Raw genomic sequence first — 21,781 nt, 5'->3', positions numbered from 1 at the left:
CGCTGCCTTGGCTAAGAGAGATGGCAGATGTGCTAATGCTTTATGAGCTGATACAGTTGAGATGAAATGGGATTAAACTCCACTTGGAAGGCGGTTAGGCTGAAATGATTAGAGATGGTCAGAGAAACATTCTGTAATTGTGTGAAAGCATCCAAGATCAAAAGGGTCCCAGATGATCCATGTTTCATCTTCAAAGATGCACTTGCCTTTATCCAAGACGGGAGAGAGTGCTTAAAAGCTGGCTTATCAGGAAGTTATCATGTGTGGGCTGCAAAGACATAATAACCAGCTCCTCTTAGAAGAGTCAATGTATTCTGTTTACCAAGCAGATTCCTTAGGAATGTGTTGCTAGCTTTAAACTGATGTAGGTTAAACGCTAATTAATGCTTAGGGGAAGAAGGAAAAAGGACTGTCAAATTCTCCCCAGGTTTGTCTGTGGGGGAGGGAAGGGAATGTGATGATGCAGAGAGAAATTTGAGGGCTTCTTAGATTGAGGAGGCTCTGATCAGCTTTATGGTGAATCACCAGTGTGCTGGGGTAAGTGGGATGGAAGCAGATTGCAATGGATGTTTGGGGGTCCCTGCTGCAAAAGAAGAAATCTTTCTCTTCTGTGTGCTAAGTGTTTATATTGCTTTCCTGACCTTCAGGGTCAGTTCATTGACTTTGGTGGGAGTTTGCCTGAGTAAAAACCTCAGTGTTTGACCCGGAGTGTAGGTGTCTCACTGGGAGACTGCAGGCCCTAAGATGAAAGGATGCCCTGCAAGACAAGTGAGTCATGCTTCCCCCACTGAAGAAATGAAATGACTTAAGTTCCTAAGAGGAAAATGATGTTTACTTGAACTGGCTGGTATGTGGTGAAACAATTGGCTCTTAGGCCGTGGCTAATTTTCTGTTTGCACATGAGAGCAAACTTCTGCGAATTCCTACAATTAAAATTACATCTTATGGACTGAGACAACATGAAAACCTCAGTCACAGCCTGCAAATTCCTCGCTGCCTAGAGTCTGGGATGTTTGCACAGCGTGTAACAGTGCGACCGTAAAGACCTAGTCAGCTCCCTCTGTTCACTCAGTTTCCCTTTAAAGACAAGAGATTGGGAAAGTTGGTAATTCCTCAGGAATTCTCAACACACCAGAAGAGAGTGGACCGTGACTGTGGGTAAGCAGTGTGATGTAGCCGTGTTGGTCCCTGTTAGAAAGACACGGTGGGTGAGATAACAACTTTTACCTCACCCATGTCTTAGTCCAATAAAAGATATTACCTCACTTACCTTGTCTCTTTGATTGTGGGTGGCACAGTACAGGGTGACCTTAAAGTGCCTCTTCTCCTGAGTTGCTTACCGTTAGGGCATACAAAGAGAGAGAGCCACAGAATGTTCATTTGTCAGTGTAGGTGACATTGCTAGGGCATAGCACTTTACTAGAAACAAGAGGGAATCTTGCTGTCTCTGTGCAGTTTTAATAGCAGTTGATGTGCAGTAGAGAAATAGGTATTAAGGGTGAAATTCTCCCATGCTCGGAGAAGGCTGATATGGTCTATGTGTGAGGTAAGTTCCACTTAAACTCTCAGACTTTTGCTTAAGTGTTCGCTAGGCCTTGGCTGTAGAAGAGAAGGTGGCAAGAGTCAATGATTACAGAGCAGGACCACAGCATTCCCTGAAGCTGAATTGCAGGTTACTTGCCTGTGCTGGTAGCTGTTGTTTGTAATGCAAGGCTGGGAACAAGGACAGTGTAACAGACAAAAATGAGAGGCTGAAAGAACTCCATATATTTAGTTTATCAGAAAGAAGACTGAGACGTGTAGAAGTATCTTCATGGGGAAATAATATCAGATCGTATAGGGCTCCTTAATTTAGCAGAGAAAATCATAAAAAAAAAAAAAAAAAGTCTGGAAGCTGAAGCCAGAAAAAATTCAAATTAGAAATAAGGCACACATTTTTATCAGTGAGAGTGATTAACAATTGGAACAAATTACCATGGGAAGTGGTGGGTTCTCCATCTCATGAGGTCTTTAAATCAAGACTAGATGCACTTCTGAAAGATATGCTTTAGCCAAACATTAGCTATTTAACAAGTTATTGGACTCAATACATGCATGATGGGGTGAAATTTAATGGCCCAGGATATACTGGAGGTTAGACTAGAATTAGTGCCGTTTGGTCTTAGTCTATAAATGAATGTTATTGCTGGGATTGAAATGGAGCAGAGAGAGGACTATTGCTCTGATCCTGCATGTGAATAACTTTACACATGTGAGTAGTCCCATTCAACTCAATGGAAGTACATACATGTGTAAAGATACTCGTGTTCATTGTTTGCAGGATTGGGAATGGAAGGAGGGAGGATGGAGTGAGCAGGGGTGGGGCCTCAGGAAGGGGCAGGGCCTCAGGGAAGGGGTGGGGCAGGGGTGTTTGGTTTTCTGGAATTAGAAAATTGGCAACCCTAATCTAGATAGAGGAGACAGATGCAGGGTGAGGGAAAGGGTGCTTATGCCATGTGGTTGTGTAGTTCTTATTCCACCCCATAGAGGGCAGAGACATGCACTAACCAGTACATTATTTTGCATTACCTCCCACCTTCTCTGGAGAGTTCATGAATGGGATCCCGAGTCGCTCTGACAGATGATAACTAGTTAGACACAATCCTGATAGAAAATAGCATCCAAATGAGCCACTTTTTAGGACAGAGGAACTGATTTTTATACTCTTTACCAGGCACCCAAGTTGTGAGAGAACAACAGTGACGCGATTAGAAGACCCACATTCTAAGCCACTTAATTGTTTAGCTGAGGAATTTCGCATGCCTCCAAACGCTATTGCAGAAATGCCAGTCATGGTACAAGAAGATTCTTCTAAGATGCTGCTGCTTTACCCTGTGTATTTATAGCAAAATGGCATGAAAAGTGCTGAGGTTTGCAGACTGCTGTAGCCTGCTATGATAGGAGGCGCGCTCTCTCTCTCTCTTTCTCACACACACATTCACACTCTCTCACACACACTTTCCTCCTTCAAATCCCCCTTAAAAACCCATTTCTTCAGAAATCTTTCCCGCCTTGATTTCTACCAATAATCTTCGCACCCCTGTTTGTTTGTTTTTTTATCTAAGCTGATGTCCCATGTCTTGTGTGGTGTCTCTCCGGTCCTGTGCAGGAGCTCTGGGCTCTGTTCTAATGCACCTGACTGCCGGACTGGGGCTTTCAATTGTAAGCTGTTTGGGACAGGAAACATGCCTTTCTCTGTTTTGTGGAGTGTCTGTTAGTGGACCTGATGCCTTGGCCTTAGTGGGAGCCATGTCAGGATCTTACTCAGGGCAACTAGTAAAGTAAATCCTCTTCCCTGACCTTTTCTAGACTTTACTTGATGGTGTTTTGCCGTTACAATGTACACACAACAACACTGCAAATGGCTTGGATCCCTGCCATTGATGTATTTTATTTCCTTCCACGTCTTCCTGTAAATCCAACTGACTTTCCCTGCAAGAGCAACATTTACTGTCATGCCAACGTGCTCACACCAGAGGTGCATTTGAGAGGTTAATATCGTGTCAGATTCCAGAGCCTGCCATTCTGTTTGTGTTTTTCTCTGTTACAGAGGCTAAACGCCCGGTGAACCTGTGCAAACCCAACCCGTGCCTGAATGAGGGCGTGTGCGTTCTCAGGAATGGAAGCTACCGGTGTGAATGCCAAGGCTGGGAAGGACCACACTGTGAAAGCAGTAAGGCTCACTGAACAGTAACCAGTCAGTGAATTTCAGACGGCAGTGCAGGTTGAGGCATGCACATTTTCAGAGGGTTAAGAGCTCAAGGATAGGGCAGGAGTGTCCGCTCTATGGTCAGGAGCAGTGGTTCTCAACTGGCAGCCCGCAGGTGCGGACCAATCAGCACAGAGCTGCGGCCTGTGTGACATCCTCAGGGCCATAGAGGTAGTATTGGATGCGGCCCACATAACACAATGCTAAATAGGTTGAGAACCACTTGCAGGAGCAACGATTCCCACTCCTTTCATGGCAGACTGCCCGTTCCCCCAATGGATTGCCCTATGGGGAGGGGGTTCTTGTGGCTTCAGCCCCAAAGGAGGTGCCTGTCTGGGCTTAGGGTTTCAACCCCACCCCTAGGGTGACCAGATGTCCCGATTTTATAGGGGCAGTCCCAATATTTGAGCCTTTTTCTTCTATGGAAGCCTATTACCCCCCACCCCCTGCCCTGATTTTTCACACTTGCTGTCTGGTCACCCTACCCACCCCTGCTGAAGCCATGAGCCCTGCAGGCTCACCCCATAAGGGTTGAAGCCCCAAGACCCCCTCTCCCTGCTGGGCAGAAGCCAGAGGTGACACCCGGGGGGAAAGCATGTGGGGTCATATGCCCCCCCCCAGCTTTTTGCCAGGATTTGATGGCCCCGTTCAGTCACATGGTGCCACTGGGGCCCCCTCCCTGCATGGCAGCTGCTGGAGCTGGCAAGCTGGGAGCTGCAGCTGCTGGAGCTGGCAAGCTGGGAGCTGCAGTTGCGGGGAGAGGCAGCGGCAAACAGCTGGGAGCCACAGGGAGGACCGCTCAGGTTAAGGGGGGAGTGTGACGGAGGGGAATGACTCAACTTGGGGGGGCAAACCTTTAAACTATGACACCCCCACACTCTCATCAGGCACCAGTCGCCTATGGCAGAAGCCCCGAGCTCGGGTAGGCAGAGAATGGGGATGAAGGGGGGCTCTGTGAGCTGTGCTTTAACTGCATCTGGCTCACAAGCCGCAGTTTGGCCGCCCTTGCTCTAGCCGCCTGTGGCGGTCTCCTTGCCATGTCATGGCAAAAATGACACTCTCTCTTTCCACTATCTGCCTTTCCTTCAGTTCATGTGGGACCATGGTGGTGATGGCAGCGGTTGGGTTTTTTCCTTCTAACTCATCCAGAGGCTCCACCTACAACTTGGGGAAGGGGCGAGTGGTTGGTGGCATCCTCTGGCAGCTCCATGGGGCTCATGTGGCCCTCAATTCTGCTCTGAGAAGAGCAGCTTGGGCTGGTGGGGTTGTACCTGGGTTCACCCACTACACCTGCATTAGGGGGAAGCAGACCTCTTTATGTGTGCTGCTTTACCCATGGCTGTGGGAGCCTGTTTGCTGTGACGGGGAACAGAGTAGACTCTGAAGCTTTTCCTATCCTCCCTCTTCTTTGCCCCACGGCCCCGCCCCATAGACTAATCTGGCAGCGCACTAATAACAGGGATCCACCTCTCATACTGGGAAGTGGTGGGTTTGAAGCTAACTCTAGGATCATCTTGGAGGGGATCACCTCAGCTAGCATTAGACAGGAGGTAGTTAGTGCTTTGGAAAGCAGAGATTCAGACCATTAGTCTTTTGCTCATGTGTAGATGCAGTTTTTACAGAGAGTTTCTAGACTGAAGCAGGGTCCATAGGAGCTGCTACTTCCCTCAGGCTTTCACCCTATATTGTTTGGAGTCATTGGTTCACACCATGAGCCTCTTTCCCGTGCCAGGACCCTGATCCCAGGTTCTACCTGCGGCCTCCTTCCATTTAGCAATATGGAAAGGAGAGGGTGGTTAACGACTCGCTCACAACTGTTCATTTCCCAACCTTTGGAGGTCAAGTCCTCAGGATGAAAACCTCAGTATGAAATGTTTTGCTCAAGCTCACACACTTTGGCAGAGCCAGGAACAGAATCCAGAAGTCCTGACTCTCACACCACAATATCCGATCACATGCGCGTCTTGCAATTGCATCTGCTAGTGTTGTCTGAAATGGACTTTATCTATACAAAGAATTGAGTATTAATTTTGTATTAGGCAACATTTGTCTTTCTTGACATTTATTTATTTTTATTGTAACAGGAATTTTAAGGAGAGATTCTTCAAGATCACCGGTCCCTCCCACAAATTTTCACATCCAACGAAATCTGAGTGGTTTGCAGCAGTTTAACAGAGCTCTCCGACATGCAGAAAGGCTCGCTCAGTCGGGACACTGAGTTGGGCAGTTTCACTGTGCAGTTCTCCCTTCACTAATGTTTGCTTGCAGTCATTAATATACAAGAAGATCTGGCAAGCAACCACCAGGTATTTCAATGAACAATTAAATCTGGCACAGAGACTGAAATAATGTCTCTCCAAGCTCACACAGGACACCAGCTGGGTTTATCAGTAGTCAATATATTTTTGCTTTTGTAATAAGTAAATATTTTGTGTGCTTCAATATTTATTATTGACCATTGCTTTTCCACTCAAAGATTTTGGTGTTTCACGTACGTTGTTTGAAAGATCTGTGAGTTGGTAGCAGACTGTTAGATAAGGCTGGAGTAGAAGGGAGTTTGCCTAAATAATGTATCTGTAAAGGGAGCTATATAAAGTGCACATTTTTAACAGCAAGAGTAATTAACCATTGAAACAACTGACCAACCAATGTGGAGGATTCTCTGTCCCTTGAAAGTCATAAATCAAGACTGGATGTCTTTCTAAAATAGCTGCTCTAGCTCAACCAGAAATTACGATATAGATGGTGAAAATAGGGATGGCCTGTGTTATAGAGGAGGTCAGATGAGGGTCCCTTCGGGGCTTAAAATCTCTGAATCTTTAAACTATAGCTAGGGGTGTGCAAACAGAGTCAGGTTCTCAGCTCCAGTAAATCAGTTCAGCTCCATTGGTCTGGCTGTAACTTAACGTACACTATTTACCAGCCCCAGTTAAAAATTCCTACAGTTGAAGTCACTAGAGTGAATTATTGGATAAACACAGGAAGACAAATGACAGTGAGAGCTAGTGATGGGCTTTGTTATGCTTCACTGATTTCTTGATGCCAAATGCAATGATGTTCCCTTGCTTAGCTCTTTTCTTTGTTTGCATTTGTTTCTGAGTGATGTAATATGGTTTGGCTTAATGGGCATTTTTATTAGCTGCATTTTTTTTTTTTGTTAGGAGGGTCCTTAACATGAAACAACTCTAAAATGGAGCTGCAGCAGTTAGAAAGATTAACTGCAACTGCCAGTGTTCAGGGTAATAGCATCTAAAGAGAAGAAAACCCCCTTCATCCAAGTGACTTGCCCCCATGTTTTACTAGTAACAAAGATGTACCAAAAGAGAGACAGATTATTTCACAGGATCATTGTCTAAAGGAATATGGTCTAAACCACTCGTGGAGATTAATGCTAGCCCTGAAACAGCAGCAGTGCTATTTTATACATTATGCTGGAAAAAATAAAGGAGAACTTCCACTTTGTTTCTGCCCAGACTTCAGTAGATCAGCCTTCGGCTTCTGCACCTGAGGCAAGCAGCAATAGAAGCGTAACTGCAGGACTGACATTTGAAGCAGAAAGGGGCACTAACCCTTCGCCCTTATTTATGTCTGGCATGATTGCCGCTTTGGTGGTGCTGCTTCTGTAAAAGTGTCAGTGGGTTCTGTTCTGGAAAGAATGGGCTACATCAGTCTCACAGCTATAATCCAAAGACATGGTTTGTATTTTACGCTGTGGAAACGAAGTGGAACCAGCTCCCCAGACCATCTAAATTCTGCTCTGAAATTATTCTCTGTCATCTTGTGCTCCCTGCATTGTTTGTGGTGTTAGAGAGACTTACCCCTTCCTGCCCTGCTTCACTATAATATTTACAACACTGTGGCATTTTCTGTTGTATATTTTGTCTAACAGGTGCACTGGTTAAACTCTCTGCTTCATTTTCACTGTCTTTTGGCAGCTTGCCTTTAACAGAGTTGGCTCTTACTCCTTTAGCATTTCTACAGCATACGACTTGAGTAACTGTAATATGCTTAGCGGTATAAAGGTATTTACAATATTTTCCACATAGGTATGTTGCATACAGAGAAGATTTGTATAGATCTAATGAACCCTTAGGCTTGATTATGCACCTATGTTGTACGATTGTAACCTTGCTGTATAGATATACTTTTATTTTAATTCTCTGATAATATGAGCATTTCTGAAGCACGTAAGTTTTACTGGGATGCGGCCGAGTGTGGGGGTGAGGCCTGGCAAAACCAGGGATTTTTTCCCCCATGAATTTGCTTCATTTAAATATGGATGGGAAAACTGGTCTGGATAAAACCATAGACTAAGCTCCTTGGTGCAGGAACCATTTGTTGTTGTTGTTGTTGATACACGCAGTGTCTAGTGGAATAGAGCTCGGGTCTCTGATTGGGGCGCCTACGTGCTGCCACAGTACAGAGATTGGTGATATGCAAGATGGTGGGTGTTTGAATGAGCTTTTCAAAGGAGCTATGAGGAGTTAGGTGCCTGTGCATGCGGGGGCCCAGTTAAGGTTGCACAGGCAATCTGAATTCTGGCATTTCCTAACTTTTGAGTGCTTGGCTTTTGGTTCCTTAAAAATGAGGTTTTTTGGGGCCTTTTTTTTTTTTTTTTGGTCATCATTTTAGAGTGTAATATGTAGAGAATACAGCATAAAACTAACAGCCCTGGAGAAGTATGAAAATGGCGTGTTTCATGCCTCATCAGCTTTCTCAGTTGGTGGAAGATGATATTCCTAGCCAGCTAAGAATGCAACATGACTTCAGGAAAGTGTTGGGAAAATCAAGCCAATCATGTAGCTAAAGGCAGTGTGGCCTAGTGGATAGAGCACTGGACTAGGACTTGGGAGAGCTGGGTTCTATTCCTGGCTTTGCCATGGGCCAGCTGGATGACCTAGAGCTGGTATCCTCCCCTCTCCATGCCTCTTTAAAATGGGGACAATGAGCTAGACCTCGTTTGTAAAGTGTTTTGAGATCTACTGATGGAAAGTGCTCTATAAGAGCTAGTTATTGCTATCTGTAGTGAACCAATCATGACTCAGTGAGTCAAATTCATCCCCGGTCCAAGTCCAGTGCAACCCCCAGTTGGCTTATTTTATTGGTTCCTTCCACTCCAGAAGAGCTGTCCAATAATAGGAAAACCACAGAAATATAGAAATACTGTAGGGCCTGGTTCTCGGAGGTGCTGAGTACCCACCATTCCAAGTGAAGTCAATGGGAGCTGCAGAGCTGAGCTCAGCTGACAACTGGGCCTGTCCTTTCTCTGAATCCGCAGTGGAGCAAGTAGAATTTGACAGAACTCCTATTAGAATGGACAAAAAATTGGAATTCAGACAAGGACTCCCCTCTGCAATATCTTAACCATAGTGGGCCAAAGATGCATGTAGTTGCACATCCCATTTACTTCGTTTGCCTCTTGTAAATGACGGAGGAATTTGGCTCGTAGTATGACGTGCATTAAAAAAGGGACTGAACTGCTGTGATCATTTTCACAGACAGGATCCCAGATACATTAGGCCACAGACACATCCTCATGCTAGGTCTGGCCCTGTAAACATTTACTACCTGGCATTGTGCTTTGAAGTCAAGGAGGCTCGTGATGTCTCAGCTGGCCATGTTTGCAGAATCAGACTTGAAGGTCCCTGCAGCCTGTTGCACTTGCAGAGGACAGTATATCAATCAGTATGTATCTGAATGAATGGGATTGGGCAGACCTGTTGGCTTATTTGACCTGCTGTAGAAACGCAAAAGAGAAACCCAGGTGGTCATGGTGCAGTTAAAGGAACCAATGTTCTACCAAAGGAACAGCTGTAAATAAAACTCTGTCACTGTATAGATCCTGACATGACACAGCTGTGAATAACGAGAGTTTTTAGCACCAGAGAAAGCACTTTTGTGGGGTCTGGGCTAAAAAAAGTTACTTTGTTTAGGGGGGGGGAAATAAAACCAGCTTAAAGCTTGAAAGGTGTCAGTGCATCAGGGCTGCTTTTTAACTTTCTGGCCTCTCTATCTCAGTTCGAAAAACAAAAATGGTCTTGCACAATGCACAGACTAGCAATTTTTAGTTAAAAAGTGGAGGCAGCTTGCCACTTACACGTGGTCCTTTCTTAAATTCACTCCTGGAACCTGGTTTGAAGTTAAACAGAAATCCTCAGTGAGAAAGTACTTGATGGGAAGGTCAGACTCTAAAGGTTGGGAGATTGTTCGGATCTTGCACAGTTACCAAACCAGGGGGGCGGAGTTTAGCAAAAATTGGTGGTAAAATAAAATTGGTTGGGGTGAAAAAAATCTTTTTCTAGAGAGGAAAATGTCAGTTTTTCACTGAGAGTAATTGGAATTTTGGGACCTAACTAATGGGAAACAGGAATGAGTCTGTCGCCGTAGGATGTTGGATGATCCCTTCAGATGGTCGTATGTTGACTTCAGTGGGAGAGCCTGGTCTCATGTCATAACTTGGGAAGTGAGTGCAATACATTTCATTCTCTTTAGCTTTATTTCCCCGGACCCTCCTTTTAAAAACAAGTAAAATCTTGCCCTTCTGTAACTACTGGATCTGAGATAGTGTTTTCACTTTTAGTGCTAGGCGCTTCTGTCTTTGACACCCCCACTGCTTCCTCAGAAGACCTGAAAAGTTGCTGTTTTCTTATCTTTTTCTTTGGTTTGCTCGTTGCTTTCCTCTCAGAAGGTGTCTGGCCTTTGCAGTGAGATAGGTGTGGTGTTGTGACCTGTAACTGGCAGGAGAAGTTCAAAGACCTCATGGAGATGAGTGGTTAACTCATAAAAGTCACAAATACTGGGCCAGTACCTGCCGATGCCTTAATCAGACTTCACTGGGAATTTTTGCTTATGTGAAGACAGGAGGCTTTGTCCCATACAACGTAGATCGCTAGTTTAAACTAAGCCTTAAACAATATGTATGAATAAAGTGGAGTATAATTTGGTTCTTGTACCAAACAATGTCCATAAATATTTGAGCCAAGATTTTCTAAAATGGGAGCTTGAAGTTAGACTACTAAGATCCATATATAGGCATCCGAGTAAGTGGCCAGATTTTCAAAAATTCTGAGCAGACAGCTGCTCTGATTTGTTTAGGGCAGACTGTGAGATGCCTCAGCAGTCAATGAAGGATTGCCCAGTGCCTTCGAAGCAAGAAGAGGGGATGGTAAAAGAAATCTGTTAAGAAAAACTCTAGGGTTATAGCAATGGATTTTCTTCCAGAACAAGTCTCATTTGTGCTTCTGTCATATTATACAGCCTTATCCAGCCCCATTGACTTCAGTGGGTATTGGATCAGTGTCTCCATGTGCGAAGATACAGAGATGATTGACAGACAGATGTGTAAACACTACGTGTGCATGCTGTTGCAAGCTCTTCAGGGCCAGGACTGTCTTTTACTATGTATTTGTACAGCATCAGAGGCCTGTTAGCTGTCTTTAGGCACCTCTGTAATAATGAGCCTATATTAAATTCTATGTATGGGATTTTCAGATGCACTCAGCAGTGGCCAGCCTCTGCACATACTGAATTCTGTGGAAACTTTTGCCACAGACTATAATGGGAGCTGAATCACACCAGCACTGAGCACTTCTGAAAATCCTACATGAAGTTTCTGTGGAACGCTATAGAATTCCCAGAGAACTTTTCCGTGAGGAGCAGGGCTAACAATTTTTGTATTTTAGCAATATGTGTGTGAGTCATTTTCACAGGAAATGAGACTTTTGTGCTATATGCCTAGATGTATTGATGTTCACTGTTGTTTCTTTGATGGACAGCCCGCACACGAATGCTGAGTTGTGTATACATTAAAACTCCAGTAGACGCTAGTAAATAACCAGGGCCGGCTCTACAGTTTTCGCCGCCCCAAGCAGCACACCGAATTGCCGCCGTGGGCGGCGGGGACAGTCTGTGCTCCCTTAGGGCAGCAGGCTCATTTCCGCGGCGGCGGCAATTTGGTGGCAGCTTCTATGTTTAGCTGAAGCCACCGCGGAAACGCGCCTGCCGCCCTAAGGGCACATGGACTGTCCCCGCCGCCCGCAGTGGCAAATGGGCACACTGCTTGGGGGGGAAACAACGGAAACTGCCGCCCCTTGCAGATTGTTGCCCCAAGCACCAGCTTGGAATGCTGATGCCTAGAGCCGGCTCTGTAAATAACCAAGTGATTAGTGATAGAGATACATGTACTTAGGCATTAACTCGATAAACTCTCACATTCCTTCAGAAAAACATTGCAGTGAGCTAAGCTACACCCTGCTTTAACTATGCTGCTATGAAGTGGTACAATCCCCCAAGTGTAACAGGCTAGCCTGGTATCTGCACAACTTCCTTGTGTACACCTGTGGCAATAAGCTATACCAGAAGTTTAGAGGAATAAGCTATGTTGCTATAAGCCACTGTTATACCAGGCTAACTGCATCCACACTAGGGGTTTAACTACATCATTAAAAAAAACACCAAACCAAAAACAAAAATTGCACCCCTAATGGAAATAATTTGTCAGTACAAAAAGTACGGGTAGCCCAGCTCTGAAAGGGGGTGTTGATTTGGTTTCTCAGGGCTTGTGGTAACTCTACCAGGGAACCCAGTACAAGTGGGGTGAAGCAGAGATGGATGAGCTGGGCCTTACTGTGGGGTTCATATTGTTACTGTGATACCAAGCTGACCTTTTCAGAGAGTAAAGGGGAGGGGATTTCAAAGTGACGACTCCTTTCTCAGACACACTCAGCAGGCTGCGTACTTAAGAGAAAGGGGTTTTTACTTCATTTTGGAGCACAGCCAAGGATGGGCTAAGACACACGTTTATGAGTGATTTTATTTCCCCTCAAGTGCGCCTGTTCCTGGTAGAGTCAACACAAACATGTCACAAGGCTGCTACCTAGTGGACAAAAGGGATGGTAGATATTTTTTTCCCCTTCTGGATTTGTGTAATGCTGCCCCTCCCACTGAAACACACTAGTTACACTTGTGCTCAAAGGGAAGGGCCCTGGCTTGTTCCTTTTTTAAAAAAACCAAACTCTGTTTAAAAAAGCAGCCCCATAATTTAACATTCAAATTTAGTTTTTAAAAAAACAACCTTTAAAGTGCCACGGGATGAGTCACAGTTATGCCCCAGAGAGCGGCACTGACTTAGGAAGACCATGGCAATGACAGACGCATTCACTGTTTAACGTTTTGTCATAGGTAAATAGCGTGGGGCAGGAATCACCCCGTTGGTGGATGTGGAAAGTACTCAATGTGCTCAATCCCCGATGAGAATTAGTATTAGCTGTAATGCCTAGGAATAGCTAGAGCAACAGGGCCACTGCAGCGACAGGGCATGGAGGCTCAAGCAGCTGTTCTTCCAGCTCTGTCTACAAGTAAGAAGAAGGTTTCTGCCACCATGTCAGGAGAAGGGCGTGGGGTGGCCCGGGCAGGATCCAGTGACTGAGGCACACTAAAGTGAAACTCTCATGTTATAGCAAAAAAAAAAAAAAAAAAGGGGCGGGGGCCTGGGGAGCGAGGCTCTCATGGGACAGGAAATGCATGATGCGTAGAAAATGAAACTGTGTTGGGGGGGGGGAAGAGGGGAGAGCAACCTGGATTTTTTGTCAGCTCCTCCACCACAGTTGTTGCCTTTGTCTAGGTTACATTGCTGAATGTAGCAAAGGCCAGTGCTAGGCAGGGAGCGGCTTGTGAATGCACTCCTTGTCCTCCAAGGCCCGGAGTCAGCAATGCTTGGGGAGACTTTCAAAGGCAAAGCTAGCATTTGATGCCTAACTAACTGCCCTGTCTTGCCTTGCAGAATCTCCCCTGACGTGCCTTGGGGAGGCAGGGCCCTATGGTTTCTTCCTGAGATGGTCAGGGGAAAGTACTGGAGGAAAGGCAGCTAAACACCACTGTAGGGCTAGTGACATTCTGAGGCTTTTAAAAACAAAAAACAAAACAATGGGAGGAGGGCTGGGTATAAATTGTGGAGCTGGCCTTCAGTGGTTCCTTTTTGCATTTAATCTCCCACTCTGGAATAGAGCGTCAGTTTCAAGTTGTGGGCGTTAATTCTTTGAAGCTGCATCAGAACCTTGTTAAATAGCTGAATCCAATGAGTCTAATACAGCAGAACCCCTTTTACCTGCTCTAACTGGGAGTGGGGCCAGATTGGCTAATCAAGAAGCTGGAGAATAGGAAAGGGTGATGTTGCCACGCCACCTAGTGGCCACTGGTGGGATTACCTGCTGCTGGCCCTGGAGCCCTGGTTGGTCAATTAATGCTGAAGGCTAAACAATGGAGAGTCGGCCTTCTATTTGTAATTCCTTGTGCAGCCCCTGTGGGTTAATTGCATCATGGAGGAGCTGCTGACCATGCACAATGTTAAAGGCTGAGAAAACTCTTGGTCTTGGAGAAACATCAGGGAGGAGGAAATCTGGCAGCATCCCCTGGTAGAGCTCCTTGCCTGCTGTGCTGGTCAGCGTGCAGGAGGCCGTGCTGAGGAATTGGCTGCAGGGTCTGTCCCCAGTGCTGGAGCATCCCTAGGGACTCCAGTCGTGGGGCACTGACAGCTGCCGTGACAGGAACTGTCCTTTGGTATGGCAGCCTGCAGAACCAGGGGCTCTAGAAAAGCTAATCTAACCTAGCTGGATGGTGAAAGAGCATGCCAGTTCCACAGGCTAGGATTGGGAGGGGGGCTGTCCCCAGGCCACCAGCACTGTCAGTGAGCTGATTATTTCATCTCCTCTCACATGTAGCTTTAAAAGAGCAAACTCAATGAGCAACGATTACTATTGGAAAGTGTGGGTGGGTGGGACTCAGTCCTTGCCAACCAGGCTTCCACCTCCAGCATCCATTTTTCAGTTATAAAAATCCCTAAACACCAGAGAGGGTTTTAGAGCAACTTTTGCTGCCCCCTCAAATATAGCAAGACTCAGTGTTATAGTAATGCGGTGTAAAATCCACTGTCAGCTATGGAAGCCAGAAGAGTCAGGCCTCTGTTCTGGCTGCTACGTGTCTCAGGTAGGTTGCCAGCTTTGGTTGGACTTAATCCTGGAGGTTTCATCACATGACAATCTTTAGTTCCTGATGACTCCAGGGCAAGCCTGGAGGGTTGGCAATGCTGCAGCTAAGCCTGCCCCTTGAGCAGGGCATTAGTGTAGGGGTCTCTGTCAAAAGGACAAGTTGTCTGTATATGCTGTACAATATTGGGGCTGTACTACACATACACAAACCATTAGGCCCTCATAGGTAACCTCCAACACTATCCTATTGTTCTCAGTTGAGGCTTTGGCTCTTTGACAACACTCACCGTTTCCATAAAGCGGGGTGAATTTAATCTCCTGGCAACAGCTTTTGGGTATATCCCTTTGAACTACGCTCCAAAACCTGCCCCTTTACTCACAGACAGACAGACAATTAAGCAGGGCTCATCTTTGTATTCTGGCACATGAAAGGCTGGCAAAATGGTTCTGAGACATTGAGGTGGCTACAGGGTTCCTACCACTGACAGTTATTCCAAGACTTGACTTGTATGTGGATAAAGGGGACGCTTAGCTCCCCCTCGCTTCCTTCTAGCACAGCTCTACCCTGACTTCCTAGGCCTGGCTAATGCTGCTTCTCATTCCATGGTGCAGGTTTCACATCTCAGCAGAAGGGGTTTTTCCCTACTTCTGCAGGGCCACTTTCATGAGCCACGCAGGCTAGGAGTGACAGGGGAGTATAGAAAGCACAGGCCTGTAACGACATCCCCTTCTGACTCTGCTACAAGGGAAGTTCTCACTAAAAGAAACATTAATAATGCAATGATAAAACTTCAGAGTAAACATACGCAAACTCTCTGTACAGTAACAGTCTTGTTTACATCAATCAGGTTAGGAGGCTGATGCAAAGGTTGTCACTTGTGTTATTCTCAGCTGTGCCATGGGATGGTTTGTGATGATCGCAGACTGTCCCACTCCTTCTGCCTCAGCAAATGGCACAGGGTGGTGGTAGAGGACAGGCTAGCTTGCCCCTCTAGCCTGGCCCTTTGCCTACAGCTGACTGAATCCTCTGGTCCATGTGTGGGCAATTCCAGTCTTTTTAGTCCATCCTTGAAAATGGAGTTGTCCTAACTGGTTCCTTTTTTCTCCCATTCCTGCCAAAAAACACCACCACAAACCTCCGTGAAGACAATTCTGTCCCACATGGTCCAGAAAGGAATCAAATAGCATTAGTGAATTTGTATCATATAATCATTCATTCTTCCACCTACAGTTTCAGGCTCACTCAGCCAGTGTTGTGAGGGGTTAAGATATTTCAGTGGCACCACTCACAGCACTGTAGGCACATAAGACGCCAGGGACCTCTACACCCAGCCATGTTTGTAACTTAAAGTAGACAGCAACTACACCTGCAGTTAGGGACCGGGCCTGAGTGAGAGCATATTGCACTGAAAAGGAAAAGAGTTTTAAGAAGGGCATGAAGGCAGCTCAGCTAGTTTCATAGTTTCCCCAGAGGGTCACTGTGTGATAAAAGGCACTAAAATGGCCATAAGGAGCAGAGTCTGATTGGGAGATTTTACCTGTCTGCCTGTGATAGGACAAGAGGGATAGGGAAGGAAGCCCAAAAGTGCACTAAACACGTCACACCCCAAAGGGAAAGATAGATGGGTCCCTACCACACAACGCTCATCAGCTCACTTTAGTTGGCTAGGCGTCAGTGCTCCCACCTGGATACTAATTTTGGGTACCCAGCATCCGACTCCATCAAAGCTCTGATCGAGCTCTGAGGAGCCCCCCCTACCCATGACCATTGGGCCCTGTTTCAGTCTCTCAAGTTAAGCCCCCCAAAAAAATCACAAGTCACTTCTGAAAACAGGCCATCATAAATACAACCTTGGGTTTGTATGTTTGCAGTGTTGAGTGCAGGATATTAGCGAGACGAGGTAATATCTTTTACTGGACCAGCTTCGGTTAGTGAGAGAGAAGCTTTCAAGCTACACCGACCTGAAGAACAACTCTGTGTAGCTTGAAAGCTTGTCTCTGTCACCAACAGAAGTTAGTCCCGTGAAAGATGTTACTCTACCCACCTTGTGTCTCTAGTGTTTGTATGGCCCTCTGCTTAACAGAGGCCACCAAGTATCACGCCCACCCTTTTACAGAAGTGCCTGCTGAGGCTGAGAGGGGTTAAAGCTGTCTCAAGGTCACGCAGTGCGTGGAGCTGGGAAGCTGCTCCTGTCCTGTGTCCTACGCTTACAACGTGAGCTGTCTTCACCTTCCCTCACTGTGCTTCAAAGATCAGGCAAGTTTCTGAAGAAGGGAATGTTCAGCGGATTGATTTTTAATGCTTGGGTTGTTAACATTGTGCTGCCTTCAGCATGACCGATACTGCTCAGCTCAGCGTGGCTGTGTAAATATAGAAAGTGTTCCAAGAGCCATGGCAAGGAAGTTAATTTGCAGTTAGAAGATGAAGTTGCCTGTCCAGATGCAGACACCCACCAAGGCAAAACCATTACCAAGGCTAATCAGCTCTGAGCAACGGACCAAGGCGCAGAAGAATGGGTCTCACTCCTGCCCGTCACAGGTCAATCCCAGTCTGCAGCCGCTTTCCAGTGCTCAGAAGGCAAGACTGGAAGCAAAGGATTTTGAAAGAAGAGATGGAACCTAATGATGCTGAGTATACGCATCTGTTCAAAGGGGATTCGTTTTGCTCCCCACATTAAACTAGGCCTTACCTTAGCTTTCTGTAGAACTGTCCCTTTCCCTGTAACCATGATGGATAAAGGCCTGTTTTTTAAAGCTGTTGCCGAGTTGACAGGGGAGTTCTCTGTGCTACTTGCCAGGATGGCCGTTTTGACCTGTATTTACAATAAAAGTAACAGTTGTCACAAGAATGGTTTTGTGTTACTTAAAATTCTCACATCATTAGCCACCTGCTGGAAGAGAGTTAGTTAACCACTCTAAGAGCCCATTCATGCTGAGGCATCAACCCAGCAATGAGGCTGAATTGTGGTGATGCAGTGGCATGAACAGGCATGTCACATCAATGACCCAGTCAGTACATTGCTGGCTACCATGCTCTTTGGCCTCAGCCATCAGTACGGACAAAGGTTGCAAGAAGAGATGGATACAAGCTGCAAAGTTTGGTTCTAATGAGCTTAGGTAGCTCCTGGCCATTATTAGTATAGTATCTCAGCACGCCTCATGCTCTTTAATGCATCTTTTCTCACAATACCCCTGTGAGGCAGAGCAGTGCTATTATCACCAATGTGTAGAGGGGGAACTGAGGCACAGGAGGGGGGACGGAGCAGGGCTGACTGAGTCAACATATGCAGGAGTGGTCCCACCCTAAGCCTCTGGAGGTGAAGTGGTTTCCAGCCACGACTTCTAAGGGCCCCCGGCTGGGGGCTCCTGTACATTAGCCACCGCATGGCCCTGGTTAAATCCCCCCGGTCCCTGTAGGAGACCCGAACAAACACCAGGGCAGGCACCCAGCCCCATAGGCCTGCAGTGGCCTAATGGTGGTAGAATTTGCCCCTCACATGTGGCCCTCTTGACCTGTCTGGAGGATTGCAAAAAATAAAAAATACAAATCCTGGCAGAAATCTGTGCGGGCATGTGACTCTGTGTGTCCCTCCCCTCCACACACACGTCACCTCTGCATGCACAAAGCCATGGCCGAGCAAAGAATTACATTTGGGTCTCCCCAGGGCCCAACTAGCACCTTTCATCTCTCCTTATCCACAGCGCAGAAGCAGCAGGATCTGGGCTTCAGGTCTGGGCCCATACCGATTTCTGAGGCTGCAGTCCTAAGATTATATAGTATTAGCTACCACAGGGGAGATGTAAAGCATTTCAGTTCCCCAGAGCCAGGCCTTGATTAGCAACTCCCTGCCACTTGGCTGGGAAACAGCAGCTGATTAGCATGACATGTACCTTGGGGCTTGCGTTCTCCAGGTGTGTGGTGTCCACAGCTGTGCCAAGTGTCACTGGGCCAGACTCTGCTTTCTTCAGGTTCTCTTTCACCTCCACAAGGCTCAGTTCTAGGTCAACCCTCCTGCTCTCTTTCTTTTTGCACTCCTCGTCTATTTCCTTCAGCTTCTGCTCCACATTAGCCACCAGGCTGCTATCTGCAGAGGGAAGCCCAAATCAATACACGCACCCAGCTGAGCCAGTGAGCCGTGGGGATAACTGCACTCACAGATCTCCCGTGCATGTGCTGCTTTTCTCAGGCAAGACTGAGGCAGTCAGTGGATTTCATGCATTTGTCAGCAGACAGAGTGTAAGAGAGAGCAATTGCCTGTGTACCTACCTTTGAAGGCTTTATTGTTAGAGGAGGATCTGGGCAATTGTCCCTCCATAACTAGATTTGCTGGGATTGGGCTGGTTAGTATGTGTGACAGGAGACTCGCATGACTTTGTGAGGGACGAATGGTGATTGGAATAAGAAAACTTATTACTGTACAGTCTGGTGTCCCTTGTAGCACACATAGTATGATTATGTCTGTTGGTAGCCTCATACCCTGGCCCCAGCCACTAGTGGGAGACATCGTCAGACAGGCTCATCCTGTGTATTTGACAAGGAGTATTCCGAATCGTACGTGACTAACTGCATAGACCCATGATAACAAATTAGGGGCCCTTCTCCTCCTAGTTCAGATGCGTAGTGAGTGACCAAAACTTAACACTAAATGGTTGGCACTACATCACTATTCCCTCCCCGCTCTAGTCGCCATTATGTGAGTCAGTGCAGAGTGCTATGTGGATCTTAGATATCCATGGTACTTAGCCGGCCTCCATCACGGCAGTATCTGCGCCTCACAATCTTTAATATAATTATCCTCACAATGTCCCTGTGAAGTAAGGCAGTGCTACTATCCCCATTTTACTAATGGGGACCTGAGGCAGCTAATTCCCACGGAAATAGTACTTTAGGCCCAGAGCCTCAAAAAGGTATTTGGTAAGAGTCTTGCCCAAGGTCAGACAGGAAGTCAGTTTTGGAGCAGTGAATTGAACCTGGGACTCCCAAGTCCCAGGCTAGTGCCTGAACCACTGGCTGCATCCTTCCTTTCCTGCAAAAGCATCAGATGCCACTCCTGATGGTCTCTCTGGCAGTGCCTAGGTCTGTTTCAGAACCTGCGCCTTTGAGCTGAAATTTCCCTGGGCTCCTACCTGTGCAGCTAGCTAACGTCTCTTTCAGCTCCCGCCTCTCCTTCCGAAGCTGGGTCAGCTGAGACCGGATTTCCTCCTTTTCCTTCTCCAGCCGCTCCTTTTCCTCTGTGTACCTCTTCACCTCAACCTCCATCCTGTTCTTGCCCAGTTTGGTTTCTACAGGTACTGCAAACACATCAGCAAAGCCAGGCTTAGCCATGGACAAGGCTAAAGGGAAAAAGTTTTCAGAGTCTTCATGTATCCACAAAAGCAAAGCAAAGCAATCCACTCCAGCAAGTAGCAAGATCACTTAGGCCTGATATACCGCTATGCAGCTTCAGTGAATTAACTTCTCATACACCCCTCTGAGATATTGTCTCCATTTTAATGATGGAAAAAACAGTCCCGCCTGGGTGACATTTTTCAGCCAAAAATGTTTTCCAGAGAAAAACACAGTTTTGGCAACTCAGAAATATTCCATGAATTCATGTTAGTTTTGCCAAAAGGTTTTGATTAAAAAATAAAATAAAATCACAAAACATACATTTAGTTTTGATGTTTTGGAAACGAGTGATATCATTTTTTCAGCTGAAAATGAGTGATTTGACATTTTTTTTAGAAATGGAATGGTTCGAGTCTGTCAAAACATTTCACTTAACCCACAACATTTTCCCCCAACTTTTCAATTTTTGTCAAAAATTTCAAAAAGTTTTGTTTTTGGTTTGACCCAGAATGATAATCCTCCCACCCCAAATTTTTTGGCTTGCCAGCAGACTGAAAAATCCCTTTTTCACAGCTCTAAAACAAAAAGGCATCAGTGGCAGAACCAGGCCTAGCAATCAAGAGTCCCTGGTTCCCTATCCTGTGCATAAATCACTAGGCAACACCATCCACAACATGACATATTCCAGTCACCCCTGCAGAGTGGTTTCTAGGTAGAAAAGTACTGTAGTTTAAAGACACAATTCTATATGAGCTTTTAAAGGACACAACCAATTTAATAACACTGCTCTGAAAACAAGCCAAGGCCCAGCTGTTCAGGTATCACTGGTGATTTGGAGACATCAGTTGCTGAGTGCCCAACCTGACTCACCTGAAAGGATTTTTTCAAAAAGAGCTGAGTTCCCATCCTCTGGAAAATCAGGCCTCTCGGAGATGACTTATGTTAGGCATCCCAAACTGCATCACCCAAAATCTCTAGTGACTTCTGAAAGTCTTGGCTCGAACGTTTGTGAACCACTACTCCATGGCTTCGAAAGCCAACTCATCTTTGAGGAGCAGCACCACACCATCATCCTGGGTATGCAAATTTGGAAGGGGGGGGGGAACCGGAATCCTTGTTTTTAAATGTTAACGCTGGCGATTTGGGGGTAGTCGGGGCTGAGAGGACTGGAGCCAGGTTTACAACAACATGGAAGGAGGTGGCTTCCTAATTCGTATACCTAAAGTAGCTGTGTTTAGAGAGGTGACACTGCAGGCCTTGTCATATGTCTGCTGAGAGCCCCAGAATGTACTTACTCCTCCTGATGGAGATTCCAGCACCTCTGGACACAGTTCATGCTTCTTTCCAGGTTTACATCCCTTACCTTTTAGGCCCCGTTAGGAATAGGCTGTGTCTCTATATCTTGAACACAGTGTCAGTGTTTAACGTCTATTTCCATCTCCCTCCACACCCAAACCGTGGCCACATCCTGTCACCCACCATTTTCCCCACCTTCCTCCACATTTCCTTCCTGTCCCAGTGGCCAAAGCATTCATCCACACCTCAGCTCGTTCTCCAGGTCCCTCCACCCTCCATCTGAAACACTGCAGCCAAAAATCCTCTCTCTTACCGACCACTTCAACCACCCTGTCCCGTCTCTAAATCGCTGGCTTTCCATTGTGATACACATACAACACAAACATCTCCTTGCCTTCAAGGCCCTACAACATGCAGCCTCTG

General features: G+C 46.3%; 2 protein-coding genes across 7 annotated transcripts in view; one reads left to right on the top strand and one right to left on the bottom strand.

The window, feature by feature from the left end:
* VWA2 (von Willebrand factor A domain containing 2) overlaps positions 1-9,686 on the top strand; it is an 80,661-nt gene extending 70,975 nt beyond the window's left edge. For both annotated transcript variants that reach the window (XM_050958975.1, XM_050958977.1), the window contains 2 exons: positions 3,590-3,712; positions 5,833-9,686. In XM_050958975.1, the coding sequence (XP_050814932.1) occupies positions 3,590-3,712; positions 5,833-5,966 (257 nt within the window). In that variant the 3' untranslated portion in view covers positions 5,967-9,686. The remainder of the gene's footprint in view (positions 1-3,589; positions 3,713-5,832) is intronic.
* A 4,483-nt stretch (positions 9,687-14,169) lies between these two features.
* AFAP1L2 (actin filament associated protein 1 like 2) overlaps positions 14,170-21,781 on the bottom strand; it is a 125,291-nt gene continuing 117,679 nt past the window's right edge. For 2 of the 5 annotated variants that reach the window (XM_050958962.1, XM_050958960.1), the window contains 4 exons: positions 19,861-20,025; positions 18,625-18,818; positions 17,424-17,546; positions 14,170-15,845 (listed from right to left, as the gene is read on the bottom strand). In XM_050958962.1, the coding sequence (XP_050814919.1) occupies positions 15,819-15,845; positions 17,424-17,546; positions 18,625-18,818; positions 19,861-20,025 (509 nt within the window). In that variant the 3' untranslated portion in view covers positions 14,170-15,818. The other 3 variants (XM_050958958.1, XM_050958961.1, XM_050958959.1) reach the window with 2 other exon arrangements.

The sequence above is a fragment of the Gopherus flavomarginatus genome, chromosome 6, assembly GCF_025201925.1.
Source record: "Gopherus flavomarginatus isolate rGopFla2 chromosome 6, rGopFla2.mat.asm, whole genome shotgun sequence".
NCBI classification, from domain to species: Eukaryota; Metazoa; Chordata; order Testudines; family Testudinidae; genus Gopherus; species Gopherus flavomarginatus.
This window is presented reverse-complemented; position numbering and strand designations above follow the sequence as displayed.